General features: G+C 45.1%; 1 protein-coding gene across 1 annotated transcript in view; it reads left to right on the top strand.

Moving 5' to 3' along the window:
- Positions 1-23,685, top strand: part of LOC117459876 (interleukin-1 receptor accessory protein-like 1-B) — a 222,183-nt gene that overhangs the window by 121,934 nt on the left and 76,564 nt on the right. Inside the window, exon 6 of the mRNA XM_034101040.2 lies at positions 11,802-11,876. Coding sequence (XP_033956931.1) covers positions 11,802-11,876 — 75 coding nt within the window. The remainder of the gene's footprint in view (positions 1-11,801; positions 11,877-23,685) is intronic.

Raw genomic sequence — 23,685 nt, 5'->3', positions numbered from 1 at the left:
TGGAAGTGCTTGAGCCTGGCTGGTGTAATGATATTTCTTTCCAGAGGTATGTTTGCAGCCGCTTTGATGAATAATTCAGAGGGTTTGTGCTATATTCAATGCACATTCCAAAGGAGGTTTTAGCGCTGAGACGAGCGCCAAAAACACGGCTAAAAAAATGTCAAGCACCAGCGATCAGATCTTTCAGTGGTTCAAGTCAAATGCCAATATTTGACTGACCCTGCTTGTTTGTGTGGGAGGGGTACATGTTTGTTCAAGTCTAGTTTGTATTTGTCCGCATGTAGAGGAACGGAGGATGCAAGCGACTCTAGTACACAACAGAGGCAAAGATTATATTAGCAATAAAACTTATCTGCACAATTATCTAGACAGTTAAGCATGCCTTGAAGCTTAGTATGGATTGCATACAGTGGTCAATCGGACACAATGGGTGGATTAGGCCCTTTTCCTAATTGGGCAACATGTTTTTTCTCTATTCAAAATCCTATGTTAAAGCGAAACTCATAGAGATGGAAAAACCCCAAAACCAAATTTAAAAAAAACATACAAATCTATTTAGCTTTTAAAGAGCATAACAGAGGCGTCTGCCAGACAAGCTGACACTTAGTTGGCCGGCAGGTTGATAGAAGTGGCTTGTGTAAGCAGTGACAGTCTATTTTTACATGATGTTATTTAGCAACCCTTACAGTAAATATATACACTCTACTTATAGGCAGTGCATCATTTTGTATCGTATGCAAGAAGAGATAGGACTACAAGATGTTACATAGTCACAGATAAGTCTGGCGTAATGATAACAATTAGCATTAGTTATCTCTTTATAACAATAGCTTACTCTCTGCCCCATAATCTATTGGACACGTGTAAAGACATGCGTTCTTGTTTCCATGAATGTCTCGCTGTTTTTCTGGTACAGTAATGACTTTGTGTCTTAAGTTTAACTTAATCATAAAAAGACACCAAGTTTAATTAAAATAATTGGGTGACTTACTTGTTTTGTATCAATTATTACCAATGTTGCATGAAACAACAAGTAAACATATTGTATAAAACCGACTGCATTTTTTTTCATGCATGATATCATTTTTTTATGCATTATTAATTCCAATTACTTGTGGCATTGAAATAAAGGCACGTAGCCATTCAGTGGCAAAGTAATCCAAGCACAATTAACCACCAATTTGACTGGGCTGTGAATAAGAAGAACAATGTAAGTCAAAGTAATCGACCATTTTGATCATTTGAAACATAGCTTTTATTTATTATTAATACAATTCAAATATGCAGCGATAATAACTTCACAGAAGCAGCGTTCCTTATTAAAAGCAATATCTATTAGAGACGGGATCCTCTGTATATTGTTATTAGTATATTGTGAATTGGGAAGCAACTTGTACAATCTTAATTAAAAGATTGTATCAGACATGGCTTTGCTTATGAAAAAGTTTGTACAGACGGAGCCGAGAAATAATTCACTCTTCTGGTGTAGCGGGAATCAGAGAGGAGTTATTTGCCGCAGGGAGAGAATTGAAATTTTTTAATATCCACAGCAATGAAATCTCAATATAGCAACTGTGAGGCTGCAGTGTGTCATTTGGCATCAGATCCCTCCTTTTCTGTATTTTCCCCTCTGCTTGTTTGTCTCATTTCAGAGCTCATTATGGCAAAAAAACAAAGTGTAATTAACGCAATCATGATTAATTACAGCACACAGCCTCGGTTTACACATCTGCCTAATTGCAACTTTCTTTCACGTTATTTCAAACGTTCAAGTAAGCAGAACTCGTCGCGTTCGCCGTGTTTCTTCTCCTCTTCCTTCCCGCAAGTCTATTTGTGTTTCTGTAACTTTTTCTCAAACATTTGTCAAATCTAAACGGCCCTGTCCTCGAACCCTCCCACACATGTTACTCCCAGCTTCCCTGAAACAGCAGCCACATCCACATTTAGATCTGGAGACGGCCATTTTGGAGGAGAACATGTGCAAAGTGGGAAGTGTAGCACTGCCAAAGGCAACCTGTCACACTGAATCCCTGCGATATATATATATATATACACATAGTAATGCCCCTATTGATTGCTGTGAATACATGTTTCGAGGGGAACTGGAAAGCAGGCTGCTGGGAGAAAAGATGGGAAGAATTTATGACAGGCAGACAGCACTCAAGATTAATTCACTTTTTAATTACAGGGAAGTACAAGGTATTGCCTGTCGAGGAGTTCAATTGAAAGCTAAGACAAAATGCTTGCTGGGAACGCAGTATATGGAAGAAAGTGTATGTATGTGTAGTACTTTTTTCCTCGACCCTACGTTATTGAAATCACGCCGTCTGTATTAATTTCTCATATTCATGCTTGTTGGAAACTGGAGAAATCGGCTTTCTGAGTGTGGTGAAACTCCATTATGTCTTCTTTGGTCTTGTAGAAAGTCTATTTTCAAGCTCACTACTCTTTACACCGAGCCTGTTACATATTTTCCATTTTTTTTAAATATAATTCCCTTGGCTTTCTGTTGTTTTCATGCTGCAGGAATACAATTCCCCCTGCAGAGGCGAGAGCTTCCCATCATGCTAATGTGCTCTGTAGGCCGAATAAGCAAAGGAACCGGCACATTAACACAGTTTAGTGCCGCGGAGCCGGGGAGGACCATCTCCTGAGTTTAAACTAAGGCCAGCTATTAGTGTGTTTAAACGGCAACCAGAAAAACCATATTCATCCCTGGGGGGACATTTGGTTTCCTGTTACAATTGCTACCATTTTAAAATTGAAATGTTTAGTGTAGTTTACCACCAAATATAACGAGTGAGTGTTACATAGTGCTTTCATTTACTTTAACCCCCATCAACAGTAATGCAAAAATATTGGATTTCATCTCAAGTTTATGAATCATCTGGGCAGTTTGATAACCTTCTTTTGGAGGTCAACATCCCACCTGCCGCCTCGTGCATTCATGAAAGCCAGCTGGCATTTAAGCCTCAGTCAAAAGTCACATGTTCTCCAGCGTGACGCCGTAAAGGACAGAACTCAGCAGGGTGTCATGTGATTTATGACCCTGGGTCAATCTGGCATCTCTTTCTCAAACTACAGACACTTACAGTATCAGAGGCATGTGTGGAGGAAGTGCCTGCACCTGTTGCTATGCAACAAGTCATGTGCATCCTCATGCAGAACACGAAAAGAGCTTTCACCTTTATTGGTTGAAACATTTATTTTTATATTGTGCTTGTGAAATCACGTTCAGGATAAGAATATATGAAAAGATCAGTTTGAGATATTCTAAACAACATGTCCTGTCGCATCGAACCCTGCGCTCGTCACCAGGCTGCCTAACGGTTGCTATGGGTGTGACATGATGGCAATTAGCACCATGTTAACCCAGCTGGCTTTCCTCCTTCAACTTCCATCACTAAGGATCTGCACGCCCAAGCAATGACCCACACTGCCTCCCAACACACACGCTTTCCTGTGTTGTAGAAGCGCCAAACAACATCTCCATCTCATCCATTCTTTTTTTCTCTCCATCTCTTCTGAGCTCGCTCTCCCACGCTGCGAAAAGCCTTTTTTTATAAAAGCACCCCGAGCTTTCTTGCAGCTCCACCATCTCCTTCCTCTCTGACTCATCCTCAACTCCTCCCTTGAGGAATATTTTAGGCTAGGCGGCTTGAAACATATCACCATCTCTCCCACCTCCTTATCATTGAGTGAATAGCACGTGTCTGAGGCCCCCGCTCTAGAAGCAGGTGAATAGCACGTGTCTGAGGCCCCCGCTCTAGAAGCAGGTGAAGAGCACGTTTCTGAGGCCCCCGCTCTAGAAGCAGGTGAATAGCACGTTTCTGAGGCCCCCGCTCTAGAAGCAGGTGAATAGCACGTGTCTGAGGCCCCCGCTCTAGAAGCAGGTGAATAGCACGTTTCTGAGGCCCCCGCTCTAGAAGCAGGTGAATAGTGAGTTCAGGCCCCCGCTCTAGAAGCAGGTGAATAGCACGTTTCTGAGGCCCCCGCTCTAGAAGCAGGTGAATAGTGAGTTCAGGCCCCCGCTCTAGAAGCAGGTGAATAGCACGTTTCTGAGGCCCCCGCTCTAGAAGCAGGTGAATAATGAGTTCAGGCCCCGCTCTAGAAGCAGGTGAATAGCACGTTTCTGAGGCCCTCGCTCTAGAAGCAGGTGAATAGCACGTTTCTGAGGCCCCCCGCTCTAGAAGCAGGTGAATAATGAGTTCAGGCCCCCGCTCTAGAAGCAGGTGAATAGCACGTTTCTGAGGCCCCCGCTCTAGAAGCAGGTGAATAGCACGTTTCTGAGGCCCTCGCTCTAGAAGCAGGTGAATAGCACGTTTCTGAGGCCCCCGCTCTAGAAGCAGGTGAATAACACGTGTCTGCGGCCCCCGCTCTAGAAGCAGGTGAATAGCACGTTGCTGAGGCCCCCGCTCTAGAAGCAGGTGAATAGTGAGTTCAGGCCCGCGCTCTAGAAGCAGGTGAATAATGAGTTCAGGCCCCCCCTCTAGAAGCAGGTGAATAGCACGTTGCTGAGGCCCCCGCTCTAGAAGCAGGTGAATAGTGAGTTCAGGCCCCCGCTCTAGAAGCAGGTGAATAATGAGTTCAGGCCCCCGCTCTAGAAGCAGGTGAATAGCACGTTTCTGAGGCCCTCGCTCTAGAAGCAGGTGAATAGCACGTTTCTGAGGCCCCCGCTCTAGAAGCAGGTGGAGGCCCCCGCTCTAGAAGCAGGTGAATAGCACGTTGCTGAGGCCCCCGCTCTAGAAGCAGGTGAATAGTGAGTTCAGGCCCCCGCTCTAGAAGCAGGTGAATAATGAGTTCAGGCCCCCCCTCTAGAAGCAGGTGAATAGCACGTTGCTGAGGCCCCCGCTCTAGAAGCAGGTGAATAGCATGTTTCTGAGGCCCTCGCTCTAGAAGCAGGTGAATAGCACGTTTCTGAGGCCCCCGCTCTAGAAGCAGGTGAATAACACGTGTCTGAGGCCCCCGCTCTAGAAGCAGGTGAATAGCACGTTTCTGAGGCCCCCGCTCTAGAAGCAGGTGAATAGTGAGTTCAGGCCCCCGCTCTAGAAGCAGGTGAATAGCACGTTTCTGAGGCCCCCGCTCTAGAAGCAGGTGAATAGTGAGTTCAGGCCCCCGCTCTAGAAGCAGGTGAATAGCACGTTTCTGAGGCCCCCGCTCTAGAAGCAGGTGAATAATGAGTTCAGGCCCCGCTCTAGAAGCAGGTGAATAGCACGTTTCTGAGGCCCTCGCTCTAGAAGCAGGTGAATAGCACGTTTCTGAGGCCCCCGCTCTAGAAGCAGGTGAATAATGAGTTCAGGCCCCCGCTCTAGAAGCAGGTGAATAGCACGTTTCTGAGGCCCTCGCTCTAGAAGCAGGTGAATAGCACGTTTCTGAGGCCCCCGCTCTAGAAGCAGGTGAATAACACGTGTCTGAGGCCCCCGCTCTAGAAGCAGGTGAATAGCACGTTGCTGAGGCCCCTGCTCTAGAAGCAGGTGAATAGTGAGTTCAGGCCCCCGCTCTAGAAGCAGGTGAATAATGAGTTCAGGCCCCCCCTCTAGAAGCAGGTGAATAGCACGTTGCTGAGGCCCCCGCTCTAGAAGCAGGTGAATAGTGAGTTCAGGCCCCCGCTCTAGAAGCAGGTGAATAATGAGTTCAGGCCCCCGCTCTAGAAGCAGGTGAATAGCACGTTTCTGAGGCCCTCGCTCTAGAAGCAGGTGAATAGCACGTTTCTGAGGCCCCCGCTCTAGAAGCAGGTGAATAACACGTGTCTGAGGCCCCCGCTCTAGAAGCAGGTGAATAGCACGTTGCTGAGGCCCCCGCTCTAGAAGCAGGTGAATAGTGAGTTCAGGCCCCCGCTCTAGAAGCAGGTGAATAATGAGTTCAGGCCCCCCCTCTAGAAGCAGGTGAATAGCACGTTGCTGAGGCCCCCGCTCTAGAAGCAGGTGAATAGCATGTTTCTGAGGCCCTCGCTCTAGAAGCAGGTGAATAGCACGTTTCTGAGGCCCCCGCTCTAGAAGCAGGTGAATAACACGTGTCTGAGGCCCCCACTCTAGAAGCAGGTGAATAGCACGTTGCTGAGGCCCCCGCTCTAGAAGCAGGTGAATAGTGAGTTCAGGCCCCCGCTCTAGAAGCAGGTGAATAATGAGTTCAGGCCCCCGCTCTAGAAGCAGGTGAATAGCACGTTTCTGAGGCCCCCCGCTCTAGAAGCAGGTGAATAGCACGTGTCTGAGGCCCCCGCTCTAGAAGCAGGTGAATAGCACGTTTCTGAGGCCCCCGCTCTAGAAGCAGGTGAATAATGAGTTCAGGCCCCCGCTCTAGAAGCAGGTGAATAGCACGTTTCTGAGGCCCTCGCTCTAGAAGCAGGTGAATAGCACGTTTCTGAGGCCCCCGCTCTAGAAGCAGGTGAATAGCACGTTTCTGAGGCCCCCGCTCTAGAAGCAGGTGAATAGCACGGTTCTGAGGCCCCCCGCTCTAGAAGCAGGTGAATAGCACGTTTCTGAGGCCCCCGCTCTAGAAGCAGGTGAATAGCACGTTTCTGAGGCCCTCGCTCTAGAAGCAGGTGAATAGCACGTTTCTGAGGCCCCCGCTCTAGAAGCAGGTGAATAGCACGTTTCTGAGGCCCCCGCTCTAGAAGCAGGTGAATAACACGTTTCTGAGGCCCCCGCTCTAGAAGCAGGTGAATAACACGTGTCTGAGGCCCCCGCTCTAGAAGCAGGTGAATAGCACGTTTCTGAGGCCCCCGCTCTAGAAGCAGGTGAATAGCACGTTTCTGAGGCCCCCGCTCTAGAAGCAGGTGAATAGCACGTTTCTGAGGCCCCCGCTCTAGAAGCAGGTGAATAGCACGTCTCTGAGGCCCCCGCTCTAGAAGCAGGTGAATAACACGTTTCTGAGGCCCCCGCTCTAGAAGCAGGTGAATAGCACGTTTCTGAGGCCCCCCCTCTAGAAGCAGGTGAATAGCATGTTTCTGAGGCCCCCGCTCTAGAAGCAGGTGAATAGCACGTTTCTGAGGCCCCCGCTCTAGAAGCAGGTGAATAGCATGTTTCTGAGGCCCCCGCTCTAGAAACAGGTGAATAGCACGTTTCTGAGGCCCCCCCTCTAGAAGCAGGTGAATAACACGTTTCTGAGGCCCCCGCTCTAGAAGCAGGTGAATAGCACGTTTCTGAGGCCCCCGCTCTAGAAGCAGTCGAATAACACGTTTCTGAGGCCCCCGCTCTAGAAGCAGGTGAATAACACGTTTCTGAGGCCCCCGCTCTAGAAGCAGGTGAATAACACGTTTCTGAGGCCCCCGCTCTAGAAGCAGGTGAATAACACGTTTCTGAGGCCCCCGCTCTAGAAGCAGGTGAATAACACGTTTCTGAGGCCCCCGCTCTAGAAGCAGGTGAATAACACGTTTCTGAGGCCCCCCCTCTAGAAGCAGGTGAATAACACGTTTCTGAGGCCCCCGCTCTAGAAGCCGGTGAATAACACGTTTCTGAGGCCCCCGCTCTAGAAGCAGGTGAATAGTGAGTTCCGGCCCTCTCTAATTAACAAGCAACTGTCTCCTAGCCACACATGATTAGCCGCACATGATCCATGTGTGGACAGGTTTTCCTCAGCAGTGCAAAAGTGTACAAGTATGCATCAGATCCAAAAAAGATATCTCATTACAGGAAATACCTGAACCATATCCAAGCGCTGTGAGTAATCATGCCTTCCTGTTTCAAAGCCGTTCAGTGGAGAGTGAAGTCGCTCCTGCTATCTTTGCTTTAGATGATTTATGTGGTTTCCTATGTGATGCATTGTCCTCTCCTCTGGGCCCGCTCGTATTCAATTGTTTTGATGGATCTCCTAATCCAACACCCTTTTCAATAAGGAAGTCTCCCCTTATTATGTTCTGTTCAGGGTTTTCTATATTGGTATCTTTTAACAAGTATCCTCGGAGAGAGTAGCATTGTCATTTCTTTAGGGTTCATGTATTTCCCAAAAGTCTATTTTTCAGTGCTTTTCAAATATCCCCTTTTCAGCTCGGGGAGTCGAGCAGAGCATCCAGCTCATTTTTAACAAGCAGCATCCTTTTTCGGATAAAGGATTTCTTTTTTGCACCTCGGAAATATCCGTCATAACAAGTGGCTGCAACTCCACAGAGCGCGCATTCTTTTCAACTGCATTTTCAGACAGATAGACATAATTTGATCTGCGTAGTTGCTGCCAGACACGCTGTTGAAACAGCTGCCCTGATGCTGTTTGCAGACGTTGCGGCGTATAGAAGTTGTTAGCAGCGGTGCTATGGCTGGGATCATGGAGGTTGTTGGCCAGACAGATATAAGTAGGTGGGAATGGATGCAGATTGACACAGTGGTGTGCAGAAGCCCAGAGCCCAATATTACCATTTCTAATGTTAGTTGCTGCAATTGACTGACCTGCATTCAACTCAAAGTTAAACTGCAATATAACACAGCTTAAGGAGAAAGCAAAACCCAGGTCTCCAGTACTTTACGTCCTTTAAAGCCGCTCGTTTCCCTCTCCTTCTCACCCGAGAGATCATCAGAGACCGCACTCATCGTGGCTCTGCTCCATTTCACCCGTTGCCTCAAGCAGATGTTTCAGGGCATACGCCACGAGGGCCTGCCGCTAAAATAACTGTTATTTTTCCAAACATTTGACTCCCACACTGTACAATCCCAGGCAACAGCAGCAGCGTCGTTGTTTTCATGAACTATTTATTTAACTGCATTCTGTTCATAAAAAAAATAGTTTGCGGTAGGAAAATTGCACCGGTTAAGTTGTGAGGTAATGAAAGCACTCTTCCTTCAGCTGAGGTAACATTAAGAATTTACTATGGCCTGTTTCCGGTCTATTGACCTGTATATTTAGCCATGAAGAGAAAAGTGGCCAATAAAACCTTGTAAGTACTTGATGATAGCCTCTCAAAAATACAATCTACTTCCACAATCTGAACAAAAGTAGTACTACCAGCATGTCTTTCCAGAAATTGACTCGGGTGCTGTTCCTTTATAGTGTTTTTCATTTCACCTCATTTCAAAGAGAAAGGTTGTATAATTCACCAGCTGAAAGTATATTCGACAAACTGACTTATTGAGTTCAGTTTGCTGGTTATCTAGAACCCTTCTCCATGTGTCCCCTCGGCCCTTCACTGTCTCAAAACTTTAACAGTCCCTGACAGCTGCTGACAAATGTCGTCTCCTTCCCAGTTTGCAGCAGCTGACTTCGGCTAAAGTCCAGTTTGAAGACATTCTTGTCAACTTATTCAACACAATAAAGTCCTGCATTATCTTTCAGATTCTTTTATAGAACATATCTTCTGATATGTCGAGCCTTGGCGAGGACGGTTTGACAAAGTCAGTTTATTAAAAATGACATTTTCAATGAACAGTCTTTGGTTAAAAGGGTCTTAAGCTTACCGACAACACACACACACACACACACACACACACACACACACACACAACTCCACGCTGAAGTGGTCTTTAATGAGGTGGGAACAGAGGACCACAACCCTCTCCCTCCTCCCCTCCTCTGCCTCCTTTTTCATCTTCCCTGTCTTTCTCCCCCTCGAGAGCGACGGAAACAGACAGACAGAGTGACACAGACACACACAGCGAGCGACACACAGATAGGGGGAGGAGAGGAGGCGATGTGGGAGTTAATGGGAGAGAACAAGGTCTTTTTTCCCCCTCTTTCATTACTCCATCCCCTCGTCCATCATCATGTGATCACATCGAGAGCATGTGTGTGTGTGTGTGTGTGTGTGTGTGTGTGTGTGTGTGTGTGTGTGTGTGTGTGTGTGTGTGTGTGTGTGTGGTGTGTGTGTGTGTGTGTGTGTGTGTGTGTGTGTGTGTGTGTGTGTGTGTGTGTGTGTGTGTGTGTGTGTGTGTTGTGTTGTGTTGTTGCGTGCCTTACAGCTTGGTGGGATCCCACTGACTCAGATCTGCAGCGTGCCCTTGATTTGGATAAAAGGCACCATTTCTTCTACTTTTCTTACCTTTTGCTCTAGAATGATCTGCTTCAAATGTGCCGGTTATTTTCTATGATTGTTTTATCATTAAAGCAAATACATAATGTACAACTTTTAAACTCACTCAACAGCGTGTGCAGCAAGCTATAGCTTCGTGTGTGCATCCCCAGCTTGTTTAAGACGGACCTACAGAGTAGAACACATCTTGTTTCTCTTTTCAAGTCAAAATGACGCTAACTCATCAGAGAATATTTCATCGGGAAAAAGGTAATTGAGGAAATGAGATTTCTTTACAGCACTGACATACGGCAGGCAAAATTAATCATTTGCTTTGGCTTCTTTTTTGAAATAGTAATTAATGAGCTCATATAGGTTTTTTTTTTATCCTGCTGCTTTAACACATTGCATGGTTATTTATTTAAAGGACATGGCATGGTTTTATCTTTCAATAGATTGGACATCAGAACAATTCAATTGTTATTTTAATTAGCACAACTGAGTGGATACCACTGCAGTGTACATTTGGCTCAAATATTGCCTCTGAAATAAGAGGTAACCAATCAGAGCAGACTGTTCTCTGGTTTCAGGAAGAGGAGCTGCAGCACAGGCAGTATGAGCTTTTTGAAGCACAAGTTACAAATAATCTATGTATATATGAAGCTGGCAGATTAGCATAATGTGTGCACTTTGTCATGGTGTAACTGGCCTTTTCAAGACAGAATCAGAACACTGATTTGTACGGGTCCCGCAGTTGCATCATGAAACACTCATCTGTTATGTACGGCACAAAGTTATTCATGAAGAATAACTGAATATATAAATGGAAGAAAGACATCTGAAAAACTTACGTCTGCTCTGTTAAACTGCAGTTGTTGCGATAAAAACTCCCCTGAAGGCTTTACATCAACATGCAGCTACTGCAGAGCGAAGTCGTCCTCCGCTGTGTTGACTTACATCACTGGAGAACTGGAGTAGGAAGGAACCGGTTCAATGTGAACTTGTGAAAACCTTCCTCCTTCCTGTCACTCGTCTCCAGGTTTATCTCAGCGATCACGGCTCCAGTCACGCCACAAGTCATGTGTCCTAAAACAAGCCTCATTCCTGCGAGTATTTCGTAGTGAGCGCAGACAGAACCACCTCTCTGATGACACTTTGAAGACTAGAAGCAATTAGGGAATCATTATAATGAGGAGCCTCTAAGTATACGTCTTTTGTTACTCCGCAGCTGTCTAATTGGACCCGGAGTATTTTCATTGGGCGTTGGGACGAAAGGCTTTCCTAATGTGATACACTTTTAGATCCGGACCACGCTCCCATTTTGAACACATGTACCACACGGCATGCCTTTGGGATCACGTAACCCTCCGAACCATGCACGACACGTTGCTTTTATTTTTTTTCTATAAGATTTTGTAATCATTCAAGGTATTTCAAGAAGCTTACATTTTCTGATCACATTATCTGCACAGCGGGAAATACTCCTGCAGTGGCTCTTAACCTTACACTGCGGCTGTGAAGGGTTTTTACCTCGGGGTATATTGTAGATTCAGCCGTGGTTGAATAGTTGCACAGCTGCAGTGTATACAGTACAGTTTGTATTGCAGTCCATGTCAAAGCCATATCATCGCTCACGGCCTTAACGCATTCGCATTGAAGCAGCTGCTTCTTTGAAAGCAGTGAAAAGCTTTGAAAAGGGTAATTCACAGTTTTTCATCCATGTTCTTCTCTGTCCACATTATATTTCCATGTATGTTGTTCTCCTTTTAATGCAGCCTTGCATTATGGTCTTTGAATGAATAAATCAGACTCCTACTGTCCAAGGGAGGAGACATGTGACGTGCTCTGGTTTTCTCTGTCTTCACAGCTCCCCTGACAGACAAGCCGCCCAAAATCCTCTTCCCCTCGGAGAGCCAAGTGAGCGTCATGGAGATGGCAATAGGTAAGAGACACGTTTCATTCCCCTCGCTGAGAGACTATTTCTGCCCATCAATGCAGCGTGGTGCGTCACACCAAATGCCTGCTTGTCATAATGGCATCGCTTCAAGTTTCTAGATTATTTTATTAAAGCCAATTCCCCTTAAGTAGGTGCCGCTCGACTTCAATGGGGATTTGTTTGTCAATTCCCTGCTTGCTGTGCAAATACAGTGGACACGTGGCGGTCAAATTAAATTATGATACTACGTTTTACTTAATAAAACTCCAAGAAGTTGATTAAAAAATGCACTTTAAGTCCAATTCCGCTCTGCAAAACTGCTGACACTAGTTTCTACCATTTACTGTAAATATGTTTTGTAGCTGAGATTTCCAGCACAAGTAGTACTTGAAGTAACCAGTGTTTAGAAGGAAATGTTATTCTCTTTTGTGTTTGAACTTTGAGTTTTGATCTCGGTCGGAAAGTGCGCTGAGTCATCGACACAGTGTGTGAGAAAGAAAGTATTTCAGTCGGTATGAAAGGCACGTCGGCGCTTTCTCTCCTGTCCTTTTGAGTGTCTTCTCGATGTAATTACACTGATCACATTCATCTCGGTGAAAGCGTGTGCAACATGGACGCTTCTTGTGTTTGCTCGGCTGTGATGAGTCAGTAAAACCATTCATAATCTCCCTCCGCATTCCCTTCAAATGTTAGCATTGCTTCCAATGATTGCCTCCCATGTTGCGTCACGTGGCTTCCTCAGAGCCGTGCTCTACCGCTCGCCTTACCAGCCTTTTCATGCACAAGGGGCTCATGGGAAAGTGCCCCGCTTTGTGCCGTATTGGGCGAGAGCTCAGCTGTTGGTGGAAGGGAAAATGGGTCATGATGGAGACTTCCTTTGAAGTCAATTTGTCATGGGCGATGAACACAACCGGAGCGCAGAGGTAAAAGGCGGCAATCAGAAAATAGGCGCAGATCATTGTACCTTTAAATCGATCATGGATACACGCTGCTCTGGCTTACGTTCATGTAATTAAGCTTTGTGATAGTCGATGATGGAGATGTTCTAAATCCTTTAGCTGATTGCTGAGAGACGGGCTTCAGGAGTAACGGATTACATGTCATCTAACTGCGACACATTTGGTTTTATTTGGTTGAGGAATAGTGGAAACGGGTTTATTTTGCTCGTTTACGTCGGCACCCATTGTTATGAACGTAATGTATGAACAACTATTTGATTCAACACCTCGATCACTTCCTCTCAGTGCTGGGCTGTCGTCCACAGAGAGACAGCCCAGTCACATGCAGTTTGGCGGGTTTCTTTGCATCATTTTGATATTCATTCTCCTGAGCATAAATGTATCCGGATAGCAGTTAATTAGGCAGGTGAGAGGGAGACAGGAACTCAAGGGACCCACAAAGGGATCTGTAAACGGGGGCCCCTTTTAATCAGCACACATTGTCCCTTTTTTGTCTCCTAGTGGATGTGGATCCTCATAATAGATTTAATTTAAAATACTTGATTAAACAATGCTGTGTAAATGCTGTTCTCAGGCCTCAGTGGGCAAGTCATTCGAATGTTTTCCTTTCGTGGTACGGATCACAGAGGTTCAGGTCTGTAAGTCAGTTTGACGGTTCAACGCGAGCTGCTTTCACTATTTGTAATATATATAACAACACAACCAGAGCTTCATCCTGCATTCACACACCTGCTCCTTTGACCTTTATACCGCTGCCATGTTGGATTTGTTATGATGCGGTGTGTCTTTGCATGCCTTCCATGTCTACCTTTTCTGACTTTTTATTCCGGGTTAGATTGAATTTACGGCCTCTGTTTGTATTCTGGGAATAATCCGGCAAGATCCCCTTTGATCCTGATTGGCTGTTAAAACTTCAAGACCTTTCAACTGCCTTCCCCCTCGAGAAATCCCACTTCATCCCCTGACACTTGACATTACGACATTGCGGCAAGTTTTCTGAAATTGCAACGAAGAAAAAAACTGGGTGATGGTGGTGTTGAGCCTCGTTGCTAAATTCCCCCGAAATACACTTTTAAGCTGTTCCATCTCCTTTTGAGCAGCTATCCACCTCGACTCTAATGCATCGGAAATCAGTTAATTTAAATACATCCCAGGAGTCGTTTCATGTCAGAGTAATTTGATTAATTATTTTGGTGTATTTACCTTCCCCAAAACTGCCCTGTTTTCTTGTCCTCTTGTGCCTCTGTTAGTAATTAGCTTTTGTTGCCCACGATGCCTTTTGGGACCCTGTTTGGGTTTGGAGGGAATTTGTTGTTTTATTCCAAGCTAGGAAGAAGTTAAGCTTCTACATGTAGTAGAACTTATTCCACCTTTTCTTATGTCTTGTCTCATTCAAATAGTGTACCAGATATGTACAGAAAAACTCTTATCGACATATCTTAGCCTTTGCAGACCATTTCCATTCACAACAAACCAATACGACCCACTACAGGAAAGGGAGAACCCCAACACGCTTAATCGGGCCTCATTAACCTGAATTTAGTAAGAATTGTTTGCTGAAGTTGAAACTTTCACACCGCAAATCCCTGTCATCTAAGTAGTAGTAGAACATCAAACATAATCATTTCTGAACCGCTACTGAGTAAACAAAAGGCCGTCCTTTTAATTACATAGTTTGGGAATCTGTATCGCTTCCTCTCATTGTGGAAGCACTCTTTGTTCTCCAGCTCCTCGATAACAATCTGACAATCTGCACTCCTCACAGAGGTTCAGCTTTCTCGCGTGTTGCTTGGTAAATAATAAAGTGGGAATTGGTCTTCAGTCGCTCGTCTGAAGGGAGACACACTGTTTAATGATAGACTATGGGCAGAGGATGCCTTCAGAACAAAAGCATCATTATCCTCAGCGACATCACATTAGAGTTTGCAGTTGTGTTGTAATGAGGAGGTGAGCGCATCAATGTGCTGTATTCTGCTGCAGGTCAGACTCCTACTTCCTCCAAGCTTATATTAAACCATATAGACTTGACAAATACTTCCTTAAAGGTGGGGTAGGTCATTTTGGAGAAGTGACTCGTAGCTCGAGTGCGCTAGAATTTGAAAATACACAGCCGGAAGAAATCTGCCACTTCCTCACAGAGCCCCGCCTCCAACACACACGAACGCGCACATGACCAATGAGGGCACGGGATAAGTTTGTGCCCAGATGGAAGGCTGGCAGGCAGGTAGGCCATCCAGTTACTTTAGCCGGGCCGACTCAGATGATTGGTCGTGCTTTTTACAGCGCCACGGCTTCCACAGATGATATTTTTTGTCAAAGCACTTCAGATATTCATTGCTATCGGGATGTTGAGAGCTTTCCATGGAATATAACAAAAAGTGTATCTCGAGCCGGTTTCTCAAACTTACCTTTAAAGGGGCCTTATTTTATTTGTAGGGTGCCTCATTTCTTTCCTGAAACACAGCACCATTGTTAAGAACTCATCTTTCTACAAACTCAAAGGTTTGAAACTCAGTTACACAGATGCTCTTTTGTTTAACCTTTACTCGACGTTCTCAATCTATGAATGTTGAGCCTCCCATTATCCTGGAACACATTTCTTCCTGTAGCTGTATGGATTTTATCTTCTAATGGTATAATGTTGTTTTTTTTCAATTTTTAACGGTTAATATTGATGTGTTGCTGACAATCTGCTGTGGGATGAAGGCCCACCATGCCACAGACAGGGAGACATGTGCGATAGATCATGTTCAAGGTAAATACCAAGAGTCCTGGAGAGAGGATGTTCCCGTCGAAGGGTCAGGATGACATGGTTATCGCTTGGGGGCTTATTGGTTTTGTGTTTTTCTTGCTGGCAACATCATGTATTGTCTTCACACGACGCCTGCCTGCTTTGCATCTCTACTCTTCACCTGTCTTTATTTTTGTTGTCAGTCAAGGTGAGATTTATTTTCATATAGCACATTTCAAAGTAGTCGTTTAGATTATTTATAAAAACAATATATTTGAAAGAGCGGTTTGAAAGCAGCCTGGAGTTGATGTCTTTATCTATGGGAAACATTTGGCCTAATTAACATCATGCAAAACAAAGATAACTTTAAATGGAAACGTCATCAATTTCAACCTAAAAGCATCTAACTCTGTTGTGATTGGTCAACCACTTAGAGATGTCCCGCCCCATAGCCTATCACGTACCTTGAGCAGACACATTTTAGTTTCACAAAGTAAAAAAATACTTACACAGCAACACCTATCCCCAACATCACAAACACACACACACGCACACACACACACACCAGCCATCCCTCTAAATGTCACGGGCTCGGCAGAAATGCTCCATCGATGCCAAAGGTTCAGAGGCCCGAGGATCAATATTACATCATTTCTCTCAATTAGGGCATATTTATTCCCCTCAAGTTATTGTACATCTGCGAGTGATCCTATGTATTCCTGGCAAGCCTCCAGATAAGCCACGGCCCGGCAGGGGAGGGGAAGACAGAGTGAGACAAAGATGAAGAGAGAGAAGAGGAGGTGGGGGAAAGAGAATGAGAGAGAAATTAAGGTAGGGGGAGTTTGGGGCGAAGAATCGGAGCAATGCGAATCATGTAGGATTCACAGAGGGGAGGGAATGTGGCGGAGTCCTACCTTGAGTTATTACAGATGAAAGTGGATACAAGACGGCACACTGTCCCTAATGGTTAATATGCCCCGCAGCGTGGAGGCATACATCGTTACTGTCATATCACAGGGAGGGGTAGCTGGTGGTGATTGGAAGGGGTTCTTGGCAACTCCCATTAGTGTTTTACAGAAGTACGCTAATGAGGGGACAGTCTGTGCAACGGCTTCCGAGACCTGCTCGGCCCGCTGGACCTTAAGCTTGCTCAACACTTTGAGGAAACTCACCAGAGCGTGAGCACCAGATCATGTCCTATTTAGGCTCTTGATTGACCTCTAAATTCAAGCCACCGCCCGGCACATTGACTCTGCTCCCTGTCAGCCGCTCCCACCTGCAGCCTTGGACCTGTCTCTGCAAACTAAAAGGAAACATGGTAGCAGGCGTTTTCTCTCCTGAGCAGAAAATAGCATCGAGGACCAGCCAAGCCACTTGAGTATTAAGATATACTGCCTTGTGTCCGTGCCAGCAATGCTTCCTGTCTCTGGTTGGACCTATTAATCATACATTGGGCTTTGGCATGTAGTTTACAGGAAGGCTGCTTTGTTGTTGTTCTCTATTTCTACGTGTTTCTGCATTGCACCTGCATGCAAGCAGGAAGGTCACAAAACGTCTGTCTTTGTCAGTTTAGCAGATGGATGGATTATAATTAAGAACCCTACTGACAAAAGTACATAAAGCATCTTAAGTGCAACTCAAGTAACGTGGATAATTGAGTATAACTGGATGCATACTCGACAGTGGTTTTGTGTTTTGCCTACAGAGAGATCGACCAGTTGATCTTGTGTAGCATTGTGAAGTGAAACCGCAATAACTCCATGCCATCTTTCAATAACAAGAGACACACCAATACAGCAAGGACATTGCTCACACACAGCAAAAAGGAAACACAAAATGCGGTGGGGGAGGAATTACAGTGCATTTATTGTATGCATGTTTTTGTGTCATTAGCTTAAAACCGCTTGAAGATAAGATCACATTTTCTGACATCCATAAAACCAGAACATTGTGTTTGCATACTTTTTCTTGCCACTGTACCCAAACTCGATTCAAAAACCGGCACGTGGATTAACCGACAGCAGCGACACTTGTTCAGCTCTGTGGGACAGCTTGGCAAATGAAATGCACCTTTTAGTGTGGCTGCTAAGCACCGGGATTACAGCCATTAGGGTAACCGTGATTTCAACCTACAGATGTAGCACTCCAGATCAGACTCAAATGGGTGTGTCCCAGTCAAAAGCCCAGCGGATGCCAGTGGCTGGGGGTGTTGCCAAATAGACACTACGGGGTCACTTGTCTCTTTTCTGAGCCCCTATTCCAAAACTTTAAGGAGACATTAAGTTGCTCCGGTGACTGGAATATAATCCTTTCTTTCTAATATCTTAGGAACTTTAATGCATATTTCTATTAAGATTGTGCAGAGATGTTTCTCCCTGAATGCTGAGAGCAGCGGAGCAGCTTGCATTTTTTATTTCTCAACAGTTTAGCAACCTCTCTTCTGAAGCCAAGTGTACCGGTTAACTCCACAGTCAAAATGCAAACCATGCAAACTCTCCCTCATCATCAATCCCTTGATATTTAGTTAGTTACTAATTGCCTTCGCAGTATTTCCAGCCAAACAGGTGGCCATGTTGGTTTCCTTCCGGCTGCATTTATTTCCAGATTGGACGGAGATGACAGCGTCTCCTCTGCACCCCGGAGCGTGACCTTGGTTGGGCAATGCTCCCACGTGCGCTTTCTTTGCTCTCACATTAGTGTTTCGGGCCAACTTCTGATTGTGTATGTGTTATTGTGAGTGTGTGTGTTTGGAGCGGCCTCTGATGTCTGGCCAGAAAGCTAGAGGGGGGGTGGACAGTGGCAGTAAACTAAGCAAGTGACCCGTGAGACAAACACATGAAAGCACAGATCTATGATGTCATGATACAGCTGCTACCAGGCGTAATGGATTACATGGAACATAATTAGGATACAAATAAGTGAGCTTTACTGTTTATAATGAACTAAGATGGGTGCTTTTCTGTTACCTCTTTTTTTAAGTATGTGCTGAATATGCTCAATGAAAGGCAGGCAAGTCAAGTCTCTGAGCAGCGGGACAGATTTTTGATGCTAAATATCTTGTTTCTTGTACAACCACACAGATATCTGCACCGTCACAGGATAGAAATGCAATATTCTTCATGCAAGCTTTGAGGCGAATGCTCAGGGTTTGTCACACTCGCCAAAACAAAGGGCTTCTGCATCTTTTACCACCTCGCACTGTCACCAGGGACACGTACGTGCTAAAGCAATCAGAGCTGTCTTCCGCCACACAGATACAGTGTGTGTCTGCTTTGTGTCAGCCCATTGGATCCACAGTTGCGGTCCTCTGTTTGCTCCGTGGGCGTTTAATGCTGCAGGGAATACGAAAGTGTCAGATGAAATGTTGTGGATATTTGTCTCGTAACCGCTGTGAGTCAGGCAACACCTTGTTTCTATACCTTGGGTAAAGAAACAATATTTTTTCTCGCTAGTGGGAGGGATTATGATACGCTCAGGTGACCCCGACCTCTCGATGGACCGGAATAGAATAAAATAGAGCAGATATAATACAAGACAGTGTCATCACTCCTGTTACGCAACATGATGACATGTGTTGCTCTGATTTAGTGATAAAGGTAGTCATTGTGTCTTTGTTCTTATAAATAGTAGGAATAAGAAATTCCTTTACTTTTATTTCATCAGAGATTAAAAAAGCCTTGGTCTTAAGGAAGAGACAGAAAAAGAAACATGGAGTAATAAAGTTTCCCCTTCTAGAAACAGAAGAATACCGACAGGAAAGACATATAGCAACCTTACTCTGCAGTCTGGATGGTTATGCAGGTATACTCATTTGTTATGTTTCCACTTTGAGTTAAATCAGTACATACAGGAGTGTGAAGTTGGGCCATTGCTTCCTCCCTGTGTATTCTGGGTGAGATGTACTTGCCAATATGAAATCCCAAAATGGTTCTTCACAGTTCAAAACATCGCCTTTGGGAGGGACCGAAATGTTCGCGAACAATGAAACCAAAGTGCCCAGAAAATGTTTTGTTGTAAAAATATTTAATTGTTCCCCCCCGTTGCATCCTAGTGAGAGAAACTGCAGCCGCGGCGCTCAGGTTTAATCTGTGAGACTCAGGCTCACCGTAACATGGAGGCCTCCTTCTCTTCTTTAGCGAGCACACAGCAGACTATTCTCTCTCCCTGCCAGACACACGCATGTAGGAGACATGGAGCGTCCTTCCATGCACTGACGCCCTATTGTTATTGATTTCAATTATGACAGAAACATACTTGAGACAAAGTGTCTTGTTGTTGATCGGTGGATAATTGTTTTCACTATACACTATTTGTCCCTGGACTTGGTCCTTTAGTCTTTTTCCATCACATGTCCTTAAAGGTGGGGTAGGTACGTTTGAGAAACCGGCTCGAGATACACTTTTTGTTATATTCCATGGAATGCTCTTAACATCCCGATAGCAATGAATATGAAATATGAAAAGTGCTTTGACAAAAAATGTGTGGAAGCCGTAATACTGTAAAAAGCACGACCAATCATCTGAGCCGGCCCGGCTAAAGTAACTGGATGGCCTACCTGCCTGTCAGCCTTCCATCTGGGCACACACTTATCTCGTGCCCTCATTGGTCATGTGCGCGTTCGTGTGTGTTGGAGGAGGGGCTCTGTAAGGAAGTGGTAGATTTCTTCCGGCTGTGTATTTTCAAATTCTAGCGCACTCGAGCTGGATTCTCCAAAATGACCTACCCCACCTTTCACAGATGAACTGTACAATGTTGAATTGTTGAAGAAAACAAAGCCAGTCTGGAGAAACCACTTTCCTCAGACGCAGGAACCAACACACGGACAAACCACAACGAATGAGGTTACTGCCTAAGCTCCCTTGAGGCAGCATGGTTAAGGCAAAGAAAACCACTCGGTTATGGTTATGCAAAAGGTCGTTGAGGTTTTTCTAAGTATTCGCTCCCCCGTGCGACACCCTGGGCAAAACCCCCGGCAGTTTTAATTTACTCTTGATTGGCTAATTTAATCACTGCTTCACCAAGGATCAGTTAAAATGTTGTGTGCTCTCTGTCTGATTTATTTCTGCACGCACACAGACTGGAGACACGGATACAGACAGGAGGGAAGTCGTACAAACAAACAGGAAGAGCTCATTCTGTCTCTTCCTCACTTCTTCATTTGCTTGTCTGTCACTTTTGTTTTCCATCTTCTCTCCTCTGACGCTCATAATATTCAGACAAATAATAATACAAGGTAAACAGTTCCACATGCAGACATTCTTATTATCCAGATCCAATTCTGTCACTCACTCTGAGCTTGTCTGATTGCCTGAGTGGTTCTGTCGCTGTCAATGCAATGTGTATTCCAGATGCAAAGCCTTTAGGTATAAGTCATTACTTTAGGTTAAAGGGCCTCACATACCTCTTTCACACCAACGCAACTCCAGTTCTAGCTCCGTGCTAGAGCTTTTCACGTTCAGAACCGATTCTTCGGTTTAGCTCCGGCTCTTTTCACACTGCCCAGAGTCCGACTGGTGCTGCGTCATTGGGTCATCGTTTGCGTCATGATGTAGCCGTTTGCTGCTTCATAAAGCCAAACCGCGCGGAAACCCCTCACAGCTGACACCACAACAACAACAATGGCCGATTGTGCTCCAGCTTCCTCTGTACCTCTTCGGAAGGCCAGATTCCCAGTAGGTAGCTGGTCTCTTCAGTGGACCACTGCTGCTTGTTAAGTTTCTCCATCGTTGTGTACAAACTGGATACAACGCGGGCTTTTTGTTGTTGTTCAAGATTTGATCTTGCCCCTGCCCCGCCTCGACGTAAGCGTGACGTATGTGGTGCTTTTGCTCTAGCCGGACCATTTTTGGTGCTTGAAACGAACCGGTGTGAACAGGAAAACCCGGTGCTTTTCAAGCTCCAGCTCCGAACCGGCCCCGAAACACCGTTGGTGTGAATGAGGTATAATATGCTTTGTTTGGGGTGTTCCCTTTCCTGTAGTGTGTTATACAGGTTCAATCAATCAATCAATGTTTATTTATATAGCCCAATATCACAAATGTTACACTTGTCTCAGTGGACTTCACAGTGTGTACAGAATATCAGTATGACAATACGACACCCTCTGTCCTTAGACCCTCACATCGTACAAGGAAAAACTTCCGAAGAAAACCCAGTTTAAAGGGAAAAATGGGAGAAACCTCAGGGAGAGCAACGGAGGAGGGATCCCTCTCCCAGGACGGACAGACGTGCAATAGATGGCGTGTTGTTGTGCTTGTGTCAGTAAAGGCTAAAATCCCTCTCTTCCCTCCAGAGGGAGTTTCTTTCCCACACACACACGTGCTGCAAAACGCACAAGAATTCATCTACAACGAGGAGTCAAGTCAAAGATTCAAAGTAGATACAGTAGTCTGTATCTTCCCAACATCACATGCATATGTTCTTGGTTATAAAGTCTTGTAAATGATCTCTTGTTGCCACTTGGGGCCATCAAAGTGCAGAAGTGCCCAGTAGCTGCTTTACAAAAAGTACAAAAGTCAGCGTTTACAACTGCGTATTGAGTTTAGTTTTTTTGGCAAGTCACTTTGCTGTGGTGTTGCTTTTTATCCAGACAGACAGATTATAAATTAAATATCATAAATATATCTTAGAGAAGAAGCATCACATAATGGATTGAATAAAACTGATGGGGACGTTCTCGGCTCAAATAAGGGGATTTGCGCCATTTGCATAATCAATAACACGTCTTTACTCAACGATAGGTAGAATAGTAAGCTAGGTTTTCCTGGACAAACCTAATTAGCCCATTTCATGGTGAAAGCAGTGGTTACTGATGTTTACGTTTTTAGGGATGTGTGAAATGAAAACAGCACTAACCTATCAACACCAGGCAGCTTCTCAGTCCCCCGGCTTGGAGTTACATGCCGCCAAGTTGCCCCCCTGTGTGTGTGTGTGTGTGTGTGTGGTGTGTGTGTGTGTGTGTGTGTGTGTGTGTGTGTGTGTGTGTGTGTGTGGTGTGTGTGGTGTGTGTGTGTGTGTGGTGTGTGTGTGTGTGTGTGTGTGTGTGTGTGTGTGTGTGTGTGTGTGTGTGTGTGTGTGTGTGTGTGTGTGTGTGTGTGTGTGTGTGTGTGTGTGTGTGTGTGTGTGTGTGTGTGTGTGTGTGTGTGTGTGTGTGTGTGTGTGTGTGTGTGCGCGTGCGTGCGTGCGTGCGTGTTTGTTTTGAGCGGATTGTCCCAGATTAGAGGAGCTATGACTCATCAACTAATAAAGCAGCAGGCAAAAGGGAGAGTGTGTGTTTTAATGTGTATGGAAAGTGAGCCATGGAGGCAGTCGTGATAGTCTTCTCTTTCCATTAGCTGATACAGCACATGCATTAGGATAAATACTCAAACGATGTGGCATCACTTGTCAACGTGTGTGTTGGTGTCTTTAGTTATCCTCGCTGTGCTGTCGCTCTTTCTCCCTGACAAAAATGTCGGAGGCTTTCTGCAGTGTGATGAGCAGCTGTGGATTTGCCAGTTGATGTTCATGCTCGTAACATTTGATGTGTTATTGTTATGTTGATGCTACATGCAGTACATGGCTGCCACAAGACAAATAGAGACAACCATTTATGTTAATTTAAGCTTTTAGTGTTTGTTCAGTTGAGCTTATAGATCATTAGTCTCCATTAAACACATTTCAGGTTGTTATCAGTGTTCTGCAGGAAAGTCCATTAAATATAATGGAGTCCAATCTCTGCAAGTTGGACCGGTTCCAGCATAGCATGCAGAATAATACAGCAATGCCAAGTAGCTACTTACTCGTGTTTAAAGGGGCCCTAATATGCTCATTTTCAGGTTCATATGTGTTTGTTGTCACACTCAATGGATTTGAGCGCTAGCCAATAGAAGGGCGAGTGTTACATACTGATGTCACTATGTTGTGTAAGTAAAAATGGTCGAGTTTAAAAAGCAAAGGTTGAGTAAAAAAAAAATGCACCTGAATAATAGTTTTCTCTTTCAGGCTTCTGACCGGCTTTTACTGGCACACGGTACAAGGCAGGATTTGTGTTTTGTTCGTTGTTCATTTATTTTTAACTTCTGTTGTTCCCACATGACGTGAAGCAGCAGACAGCTTCGAGAGCTGAATACCACACACAGAGTAG

This window comes from Pseudochaenichthys georgianus, chromosome 2, assembly GCF_902827115.2.
Source record: "Pseudochaenichthys georgianus chromosome 2, fPseGeo1.2, whole genome shotgun sequence".
Taxonomy (NCBI): domain Eukaryota; kingdom Metazoa; phylum Chordata; class Actinopteri; order Perciformes; family Channichthyidae; genus Pseudochaenichthys; species Pseudochaenichthys georgianus.
This window is presented reverse-complemented; position numbering and strand designations above follow the sequence as displayed.